Genomic DNA, 12,104 nt, shown 5'->3' with positions numbered 1-12,104 from the left:
CACTACTCTAACATTATAAATGGAAGAAAATATAGAAGAAATTAGTTAATGCTCCATCAAAGACTCGCAAATTTTACATTCATTAGCCCTCTTTTAGTTTTCAATTTTCAGTTTGTAATCTTTTCACATTTCAATAAAAAATCATACAATTGTTCTACCAAAGCCTTGTATCTTTTTACATCTAAGTAAATTGTGGTAAAGGAGCTCGAGACCCTTTGTTATCAATTAAGACTCAGCATCTCTGGCACGCCTGATATTTATTATTCAGTCATGAACACTATTAAATGATTGTCTCTACAAAACTGTTTAATAGTCTCCTAAACTATTAAATGGTTGGGTAGTGACAACTGTTCAATAAAGACAACTCAACAATTAATTATAAATAACCATTGAATGGTTTCTTTTAAAATTTTAAAACGCCCCTCTAGTATCTACATTCAAGACATTATTAGCTCGTGGTCTTCTTCACTTTCTCTGGCTTCAGACCTCATACCCACCACCAAGGTGTTTCTTCACATAGGTTTTGGCTATCTCATCAATTGTCTCTTCCTCTTCCTCCTCCATTCCTCTTTTGGTTGCTTGGAGTTGCTCACCTGTGTGTGGCTTTGCTCCTCCATTTCTCATCCGCGTTGGGTTTTCTTCCTCTTGTCTTCAACGAACATCAAACTAGTTTGTTTGTTTTTTTTTTTAATTACTTGTAGATACATCAAACTAGATTGTCATTGAATGGGTTTTGGTCTGTGCGTGGGTTTTATTCTTGAATTTGGATTGAATGGGTTTGGTTGATTATTTATCGAATAGTTGTGGAAGATTTATTTTTTTTTTTAATTTCTGATATGAAATTGCTCAATATGTATGAATTTTGATTGAATGGAATTAGTGTATGTGATTTTGTTATGAAATAGTTGATAGCTTATTATTGAATTTGTGAAAAGAGAGAATTAAGCTTAGGAAATTAAAGCTCAATTTTATGTTGTTATGTTGCTAATTTTTTTCCTTCAAATTTTAGGTTTGCCCTTACATAATTGTTGAATAGAAATGCTGAACGCTTTATGCTCTATGCTTGAATTTTTGATATATCTAACATAATGCTCAATTGTTGAATGGAAATTTTGTTCAGTTTTGACCTTATATAATTGTTGATATATAGAATGTCCTCGAATTGTATGAAATTTTCCGTTTGAGATTGTTAAATATGTGTGAACACCATATAAGCTTTAGGTATACTTGTGCATGGCAGGAAGGTTTCACAAATCATCACAAAAGAGGGTCTCAAAGTTTAAGCGTTAAAGCTTTTGGACCTTTTGTCACTGCATGAAAATGGTGGTTCTATTCGCAATGAGAATAGGCATTCATTTCATAAATGTGATCCAGTTTTGAATACCCCTACCAACTATTTTGAGTTCCTTTGTCTTCATGTGTGTGATCCCATGACTAGAGGTAATTATTCACTCTCTTTCACACGCATTTAATTATTATCTCATCAATAATTACTGATTAACAACTTAGTAGCCTCATGATATTAAGTCATCATGAAAGCATATGATGACTCACGATCTTGGTATCATAATTGAATTCAGAGATATATCATGTGAGAATATTCATGAAAAATTCTTAAGAAAGAAATGTCAAGATCTAGACCTCAAGTTAGTATTTATTGATTCTTTATTGTAAGGTCCTTGATATCATTTGATAGGGGATGCAGAAGTGAAATCGTACTAGTTAAAAATATAATCCTTTCAAACTAAAAAATATAAAACAAACACAAGAAAACACAAGATAGAAATCAAAATATGGGAGAAGAGTTGTGGAAGAAGGAAATGAAATAACAGAAGGAAAAAGATAGAGATTAAGGAAAGGATCCTTTAAAACACCTGCTTCTAATAATTTTAACTTTTGAAAATATCACAAGAGTTGATCAAGCTCATTCACCAAAGGATTCCATCATAAGCATTAAAGCTCACAAGAGTTATAAATTTTAACAATAAGAATAATCTTATTATTCAAATTTAACTTACTATACAATCAAGAAGTGTATGCTTATATATAGAGTTACTCAAGACTTAAAAACCCTATTTTGGATAAAAATATTAATATTAATAAATAATAAAATTTAGCCATATAATCTAGGGATTTATCTCCTAAAATTATATGATTACATTATTATATAAAATCCTAATCTAGAAATAGAAAACAAAACTTAAATAAAATACTAAACTGATATCTAAATCATTAACTTAATCAATTTGGAGCAATCAAGGGATATGTCATCCTCTGTGCAATCATCCATGTGATCCTTTTATGTTTTTGGTCATTGGTTGATTGTTGGTCTCTTGGCCTTGTCTTACCACTTTTGTGTTGTGGGTCTCTTGGCCTTGTTGGGCTTGTTGGACATGCGTGACTTGTATTCTATCATTTCCTTCCTTTTTAAAAAAATTCGTCCTTGAATCTCCACTTTAGAAATATTTTTCAGTGTGCTTTCAATCAAAAATGTTTTCTTTCTCACATGTACCCAAATATAAATAACAATTTTAATTCCTTGAGTACCATCAAAATATTTCTCAACACCACTTGAAAAAGAAAAATGCCTGATGATTCTTGAGGACAAGAATTCAATTGATGGCTCCTTAGGATAAAATTCTCAAGAAACCTGCAACTTACTAGAAACACAAGGTAAGGAATGATTAGGATGGTTAATAATCAAACAAAAATCTTTACAACCACCCTTAATGTCACTTTTCTCACAATTCTTTCTATCATTATTTTCTCTCTTTTCTTTTTGTACACTCAACTCAACATTCTTATTTTTATTCTTAATATTTTCAATCTCATTTTATTCTTCTTTTTCATTATTTTCTCTCTCTCTCTCTCTCAAGATCCTTTTCTTTTCTTGATCTTTTTCTCTTACTCTATATGTTTCCAAAATTCTAACACAATCCTTATAAACTTGCATAGACTCAAGAAGTTTAAATACATTAGTTTCCTAATTGAATGCAATATAATAATAATTCTTATGCCTATCATGCTTGACTCTTGTTGAATGTTTCCATGAATAGCCTAATAAAATATGAAAGGCTTGTATAAAAGCAACATTACATAGAATTTTATTTTCATAAATATCCTATTTCTGAAAAATTGGGACTTGTTTAGACACTGTAAACTCACCACCATCATCACTTAACAATTTATAAGGGCAGGGATGGTCGAAGGGAGGCAAGTTTAATTTCTCAACCATCAGGGTATTAGCAATATTTTGACTTTTGTAACCATCAAAGATCATATGACAAACTTTCTGTTTAATAAAGCAAAAAATGTGGAACTCATCAACATCATTATCAAAGAATTGGTCGATGCAATTGAAAGGGAAGTTAAGAATTTTTTAGAGAAGTTGGAAAGGTTCAAATTTGATGTAGAGACACCTTTGTATGAGAGTTGAATTGATTTCACTTTATTGGTCGCTGTGTTGGAATCATACAGCTTAAAAGCTACAAGCAGGTGGAGTGATACGAGCTTTTCAAACTTGCTTTCTCTAATTAGAAAAATGTTATCAAAAAATAACAAGTTTTCAAGTTAGCTATATTATTTTTATTAATTAATATAACTTTAATTTTTTGTTGTCATTGTTTTTGCATTCAATACTATGAGAATGTATATTGTGACATATTTGTTGAGACTCACATGAAAGAAGTCCTTGAAAAGAAAAGTTAGTACATAGTATTTTTAAAGCATGGTTTATCTATAACAACCAATAATAGCAATAGTGAAGAAATAGATGATATATGTATATATTTAAAGTTGACATAGATGATATATATAGATATACTTAGCCAATTTTTGAAATTTAGAGTTTTATTTCTACCACTAATTGGTTTAATTTAAGCAACTTCAAGTTATATATAGCTTTTGTATAGGGATTGATAAGTATATTTCATGTATATGATTATTGTTGGCTTCTAAAATTCTATTTTTGAGTGTTGGCTATTGATTTTGTAATGTACACTACAAGGGGTTGCTAAAATGCAGCCCTTGTTTTAAAAAATTTGATCATAATATTAAATGTTTATAAGAGAAAACCGCTTAATATTATAACTAAAACAATAGTGCAATAATATAAGCTGTTGTCAAGATACAACCATTTTATATTTAAGAATATTAAATGGTTCTAGCATCAAAACCATTTAATATTCTGATTCTCATTTACACCCTTCAAAACCTCAAACAAATATTTTGATTCACATTATTAAACAGTTTTTATCATTATTCTCATTATCATCTTAATATTCTGATTCTCATTATTAAACGGTTTTTATCATTATTCAAAACCTCATTATTTTGTTTTTCATAATTCTCATTATGATCTTAATATTTTGATTCTCATTATTAAACAGTTTTTATCATAAAAACGTTTAATATATCTAAAATGTTTAACGGTTAATAATCATTGAATAAAAACTTCAAAAATATTCAATACTTAATTATTTAACAGTTCGTAACCATTTAATATTAGCAAAAATAACTATTTTATATTGTTTTTGTAGTAGTGTACTATATATATATATATATATTTTAAAAAGATCATCGCAACTATGTTCTCTCATCAAGCACCTAAAAATCAGAAAAATATTTGAACAAATCAAAATATAAAATATTGTACTTCAATAAATAGTAATATAATACAATTTTAATGTTAGACTCTACTGTATTGCCCTCACGCTCGCGCTCACACGCAGTGTTGGTTGAGGGCCTATTTTGAAATGCATATGGTTGAGAAGGTCCACCAATCTAGTTAGACCTTATTCCAGTAATGACTTTAATATATATAGTTAACATTTACAGACGAGGTTGGGATCCAAGGAAAGTAAACCTAACATTATGACTATATATCTGGGATGGGACAAGATGGGATACCATATTCTGTGCCTCATTTCAAAAAGGGAATGAGAATGGAAGAGGCAGGGAAATTTTGGTAAATAATAATAATAATAAAGAGTATAAAAGAGAAATGACAAATTAATAAATAAGTAACCAACATTTTTGAGCATACTCACATTTATAAATTTAGGGTGATCAATCATTTTTTCTATTTTTTGGGCAAGAAAAATCTATCTGCTTCAAGTATCGTTTTCCAACAATCAAGACATAAAAAAAAAAAAAAAGAGAAATCTTGTAAAGCTAAAAAAAAAAAATACTATACTTTGTCTATATTAAATATAGGACACTTCTTAGTTTCTCACATGAACCAAGAGAGAGGTAATTAAATCATTAAAATGGTCAAAGAATAAAATGAGTTTCCAAGCTCACCCCTTTTTAAAATAAGCATAAAGTTTAAGGAGAAAAATCTTGCAAAGTTGTAAATGTGGGCTATTTTGGAAAATACTAATTAACACTCTACAATTTTATGTAAAGTGATTAATATATACAACCATTAAATTATTCTAAAATTTATTAATATATAGGTTTAAATGTTATTAAATTATTAATATATACAATCATTAAATATTAAAAAGTTATTAATATGACTAGATCTTGTAAACCTGAATCAAAAAAGTATCTTTAATTATAAGCTGAAATGCACTTGCTATAGAACTAACACTTTGTTTTAATTTTTTTTTTAATACAAAGATCTAAATCTTAATATCTAAAATTATAAATGAAAAAATAAAAGAGTAAAAAAAAAATATAAAGACAAATATATAAACGGGATATCTCGTTAATCATCTCATGTCTCATTCCATACCTAAATCTATTCCAATTTTACTATGTTTCGTTGCACATTCTTTTAGGGTAGGTTAACTCGTCTCAACATGAGAAAGGCGCGACTAAGACGATATTAGGGACCTGTGGGTTAACAATAATAGTGTGGTTAATTTTTTTTTACCCAAATAAGCAAAAAAAAAAAAGGATGGAGTCCAGTAAGGGCCCAAAAAAGGTTGGGCCGAAAGAGGAAACTGACTGATATTTTTTTTTAAAAAAAAAGAGAAATAAAGAAGGTAATGATAATTCGTGATGCCAAAAGGAGTGAGTGGTCGATGTAACGTAGTAGGTAAAGTGGGAAAGCCAACGAGAAGAGTGTGTGTTCGTCGTCCCCCCGCGGTGCGTTGTGGTAGGTGAATCCCATATATTGTTATTATTATTTATTTATAAATTATAATAATACTTTTTTTGCATTATTATTTTTATTCTGAAAAAGTGTCTCCCCCTTCCTTGCCAGATGTTGTCTTCCCGGTCCCACCTACTCCCTGAAACCACTCTCACCAACCCCCCTGGGGTTTTATCTTTAGTTATCTTAGCGATAATATCACTTCTTTTTTTTTTTTTTTTTTCAAAAAAGAAAAGATTCTAAGTTCAATTCTAACATTGACATGATTGCGTGAATGTGTGTGTTTTTGCCTATGAGAAAGGGCTAGTTTATAGATAAAATTTTAAAAAAAATTACAAAACTCTAGCTAATTCGTCATAAGAATTTTATGTATTGCAATAACAACTATTGATTTTTTAAATATTTTGTCATATGATATTTAAAAAATACTGAATTTTAAATTTTTGAGGGGATAATATACACGAGAATTATTCTAATTGTAAGAATTGTTTTGAATTTTTTTAAAAAAATATATCTTAATAGTTTTTGAATATTGTTGAAATTTGATGGTTATAATTAAAATATTTTATTGAGTGAATAAATTTAGGTTACTTATTGAATCTCAATTACATCCTATCATGCTTTTAGTTCATAATTTGTCAATGATTCAGATATTTTAAATTTATATTTGATAGCCATGAAATAATAAAAATTAACGTTTCGTGGCTATCAAATTAATTATTTTATAAGATGTATTGAAAACTTATTTTATAAAAATTATTTCATTGCTATCAAATTTTGATTCCTTGTATTAGTATTTATTTTACTTGAAGGTCCCTTTAATTGTAAAGTTTTAAAGTAATTTTATAAAATGTTTTTAAAATAAAAATATTTTTTTAAAAAAATCACATGTTCAATTTCACTGACTTGTTGGGAAATAGTTCAAAAATATTCAGAGGTTCCACATATATTTGTTTTTTCAGGTCAAAAAAGGACATCCCCTTATTTTCCCACGCTTCACCAACCCCGCGTTTAAGACATCTCCTCCGCATTCCCATTTCTAGCCCAAAACAATTCTCTTATTCCCCGCTATCCCATCTTCACCAACACCACCTCGTTCCTTTTATTACAACAATCCTTCGCGACCGAATTCTCCTTCAGGAGACCGAGACACACAATCCTCATTACCAAACACTCCCTCTATCTCCTTCGTTGTCTCTCTCTCCTTCTTCGTTTTTCTCTCATTCTCTCACCTTCGTTCAGCTCCTCCAATGGCTGCCACAGAGACCACCAAGCCCCAGAACGAATTCATCTTCAGGTCCAAACTTCCCGATATCTACATCCCCAAACACCTTCCTCTTCATTCCTATTGCTTCGAGAATCTCGCCGAATTCGGGTCCCATCCTTGCCTGATCAATGCCCCCACCGGCGACATCTACACCTACTCCGACGTCGAGCTCACCGCCCGCCGAGTTGCCTCCGGATTGAACAAATTCGGCGTCGGTCAGGGCGATGTCATCATGGTCCTCCTCTCCAATTCCCCTGAATTCGTCTTCTCCTTCCTCGGCGCCTCATTCCGCGGCGCCATGACGACCGCCGCGAATCCCTTCTTCACGCCGGCGGAGATTGCCAAACAAGCCAAAGCCTCCAATGCCAAGATCCTCATCACTCAATCATCCTACTACGAGAAAGTGAAGGACCTGGACATGAAGCTCATCTTCGTCGATTCTCCTCCCGACGGACACTCGCATTTCTCAGAGCTATCTCAGGCGGACGAGAACGATGTTCCCGAGGTGGAAATCAAACCAGACGACGTCGTCGCATTGCCGTATTCCTCTGGCACCACCGGGTTACCGAAGGGAGTGATGCTCACGCATAAGGGATTGGTGACGAGTATAGCCCAACAAGTGGACGGAGAGAATCCGAACCTATACTTCCACCATGAAGATGTGATTCTGTGCGTGCTTCCCCTGTTTCACATCTACTCGCTGAACTCTGTTTTGCTGTGTGGATTGAGGGCGAAGGCGGCGATCATGTTGATGCCCAAGTTTGAAATCAATGGGTTGTTGAGGTTGATAGAGAAATACAAGGTGTCCATCGCTCCGGTGGTGCCGCCGATCGTGCTGGCCATCTCAAAGTCCCCGGATATCGATAATTACAACCTGTCATCGATCAGAGTATTGAAGTCCGGTGGTGCTCCTCTCGGTAAAGAACTTGAAGACTCTCTGAGGTCCAAGTTCCCTAAGGCCAGACTCGGTCAGGTATTCAATCTTTTACGTTTGGCTTACCTCTCCTCTTCAATTTTAATACTTATTCATGTGACACACACATGCTATCATATAGCATATAAGTTATTGATAACTATTTTATTTTACTGTTAAACATTGCTTGAAATTTTAATATAGTAAAAAATTATGTGTATTTTTTTATTATATCCTTGTTAAATATTTTATATAACTGTATTCATAATAATACTTGAAGTGAAATTTTAATGAACTATTTTTTTAAAAGGATAATAAATAGAGTGAGGATATAGTTGAGAAAGATTATAAAAACTATTCCATTTTATATATTTGGATTAAATAGAAGTTTAAAAAGTGTCGTAAATTTTGGACGGATAAAAGTATGAGAGTATATAGGTAGATAAGATATGTATGGTTGATGGGTTTGGTGTGACTTATGTTGGACTTGTATTATATATATATATATACATACACGCACACATATATACATATTATGTTGTATGAGATGAAGAGGATGGATGGTGATATAAAGAATATTTGGGGTTTTTCTTGGAAATAATTAATAATATATAAATTATAAGCAACCATGGTTGGTGAGCAGTGGTGGAGGGCATGAATTGAATCATTAATGAAGAGATTCGAATCAATGCCCGTCATATTCCATGCTGCTCTGTGTTTCTATATTTTTGGATTTTGTATGCTTGTCATTTTGTTTTTTTTTTTAAATTAACTTTTAATATGAAAAATAATTATTATTTTAAATTAAAATTTCAAATTATAATCTGTGCAGGGTTATGGGATGACGGAGGCAGGTCCAGTGTTGACGATGAGCTTAGCATTTGCGAAGGAAGCGATGGAGGTGAAGGCAGGAGCGTGTGGGACGGTAGTGAGGAATGCAGAGATGAAGATTGTAGATCCTGAGACCTCTGAATCTTTGCCACGTAACCACCCCGGCGAGATCTGCATCAGAGGCGATCAAATTATGAAAGGTACCTCATCATCATCATCATCATAAATCTCACTTATTCCTTGCCTGTCCTTATCCTCATCACCTTGCTCAATTCTTAATTTTATATTAAACTTTATTTTATTTTTTTAATTTTATAAAGTATCTTTATAGTTTTTTAATACTTTAACCCCTCCTCGTTCTTGCCACTCGATGTAGCCACATTAATTATGGCATAATATGAGTTTACTTGTGATTGTTACCTTTTTTGGACGTGAAAGTTGGTAGATATAACTTTCAACGGTTGGCTTACGGTGTCGTTTTAATTGGTTGGGATGGTACTCCCTCGCACCAAACAATGCCCGCGCTCAATTAATGATCATGATTGTTTTGAAAATTCTCCGCCGTCCAGATCAACCTTTGACCTTTCTCATCCACCGTTGTTATGCTTTTTTTATAAAATGTACTAAAATCTTAGTTTATAATAAGTCACGTTGTAAAAGAAATTGATATCCTTTTTATTAATTACTTTGCACAAGGTGTATTATTTATTACTTTCTTCCAATTTTATTATTTTATAATTTTTATTAGTAGGATAAATAATTACTTTTATTGTCCATGTTCATGAGATTCAACAAAGTTTTACATTGGCTTGATGATCTAACACAACCCTCTTCCTTTACCCGGGCTTGGGATCGGCTTAAATATAGGCGGAGTTAGGATAAATAATTACTTATGAGAGAGAAAATATTTTTAAAAATAATGATTTAGTTATGGTAAATTAGAATTTTTATTTTTTTAGATAATATTAATAATTTAATTAAATCTACTTGATTTGGTGAGATTGTTATAAGTGACTTGTATGGGATTGGAGGGAATACTTTGTCAGGTTAAAAAAACAAATAAATAAAAGAAGTGCATGTGCTTGTGTTAAATAATTTAATAATTTTGAAATGCAAGCCTGGTCTACAATTACCTTATAAGTCAAAACCATGGTCCATTTTTATTAGGCCACATGTGGTATATGACTACACTTGCACGTAAGTTGTAGGCTTTCATTATCTGATTATATATTTATACTATATTAAGTTATCATTATAAATTTATAAAAATGTATTATTGTTTTAGAGTACTTTCTTTTGGACCAAATGTGTCTGTTTTACTTGAGCATTTCATTTATGTAACCGTTGGTATAATCATTCATTCCTTACAACGATATTGATATCTACATTTAATTATTTGATTTAATGCATCTTGAATTCAATTGTATGTTTGATTTATTTTGCATATCAATTTTTTCTTGCATGAATTTTAAGGATAACATTTACCATTATTCATTTTCACCAATCAGTATCAATCTATTCAAATGTCAATATAAATTAAAAAATTAATAATAATAAATGTTTTTTGGACAAAAATGGACAGGGTATCTGAATGATCCTGAGGCAACGAAGGGAACGATAGACGCGGAGGGGTGGTTGCATACGGGAGACATAGGCTACATCGATGACGACGATGAGCTGTTCATCGTTGATAGGCTGAAGGAGCTGATCAAGTACAAGGGCTTTCAGGTGGCCCCCGCAGAACTGGAGGCCCTCCTTCTCTCTCATCCTCACATCTCCGACGCCGCCGTGGTCCCGTGCGTATCTTAATATTCACTCCCTGCACATTGCCTCACAATCTCTGCCCATTATCTTAAAAGGTGTGGATTTGGTTTGTTTTGGTTTCAGAATGAAGGATGAAGCAGCTGGAGAGGTGCCCGTTGCTTTTGTGGTCAGATCTAACGGTCACACTCAAACCACTGAGAATGACATCAAGCAGTTCATCTCAGAACAGGTTTGTTTCTCCTTCTTCTTCTCCTTCCCTTTCACTTAATTAATTGAAAAAAATAAACTACATACACATACATTTCTTTTATGGGATTGAAATTATATATATATAAATAATTTTTCTTATAAGAGTTTCAAAATTCATATGAAAATCTTTTGAATCAAGAAAATTATTTAAATATCTTTTACTTAAGCTTATATAGTTATTTTATTTTTTTTTACCAATCAAGTTATAGCTAATGAATTTAAAACTTGAAAACAGGTTAAATGTATTAATAACAATAGTATTTTGTATAAATAAATCATGGATAACATAATACAGACAGATGTTCTAATTTGATTGGAAAAAATTACCTTAAGTTTATATAAGCTTCATCATTTATTTTTTTCCTTTCTAAAATATACACAAATCAATTTTTCAAAGAAAGAAATCACGAGTAGCTTATTTTATATATTTTGATATCAAGTTTGTGTGTGCTTGAGTTATAAATATTAATTGCTAATAATTGATGATAATCATTTTCACAATATATATATATATATATATATTTCAAAAATAAAATTTTGAGGAAATAAAAAAATTTATGTAATGTTTTAGGAAAATAGTGTTGATTGTGAGATAATGATGGTGCAGGTGGTGTTTTACAAGAGACTAAGCAGAGTGTTCTTCATAGATGCGATTCCAAAGTCACCATCAGGCAAGATCCTAAGAAAGGACCTCAGAGCCAAACTAGCTTCTGCTAACTGAAGCATCTTATGTACAATTACAATGCTACCCTTCACCTCATGGGCAAAAAGGCTTTCATGGATTTGAAGATTATGCATGCATGGATGCCTTCTTCATAGCCATCCATCATCTATGTGTGATATTATTGATTGTATTTCTTTTATATTTTTTTGTTTTTTGTTTTTGCAACAATGATGTGCAAAAATATGTTCCAACCAAAGACGTTACTAGTATCTACCTCCCACACCCACGATATCGATATATATTGTTTTTTGTACTA

General features: G+C 31.6%; 1 protein-coding gene across 1 annotated transcript; it reads left to right on the top strand.

Moving 5' to 3' along the window:
- Positions 1 to 7,223: 7,223 nt before the first annotated feature.
- On the top strand, positions 7,224 to 12,104 carry LOC129288513 (4-coumarate--CoA ligase 1-like). The gene is made up of 5 exons (XM_054925128.1): positions 7,224 to 8,340; positions 9,113 to 9,311; positions 10,694 to 10,907; positions 10,999 to 11,104; positions 11,732 to 12,104. The coding sequence occupies exons 1-5, from the start codon at positions 7,351 to 7,353 to the stop codon at positions 11,843 to 11,845; spliced, it is 1,623 nt and encodes a 540-aa protein (XP_054781103.1). The 5' UTR covers positions 7,224 to 7,350; the 3' UTR covers positions 11,846 to 12,104.

Source organism: Prosopis cineraria, unplaced genomic scaffold (genome assembly GCF_029017545.1).
Source record: "Prosopis cineraria cultivar Desert tree isolate PC_DT_omini unplaced genomic scaffold, ASM2901754v1 PC12, whole genome shotgun sequence".
NCBI classification, from domain to species: domain Eukaryota; kingdom Viridiplantae; phylum Streptophyta; class Magnoliopsida; order Fabales; family Fabaceae; genus Prosopis; species Prosopis cineraria.
The sequence above is the reverse complement of the archived record's forward strand: the minus strand, read 5'-3'. Positions and strand labels throughout refer to the sequence as shown.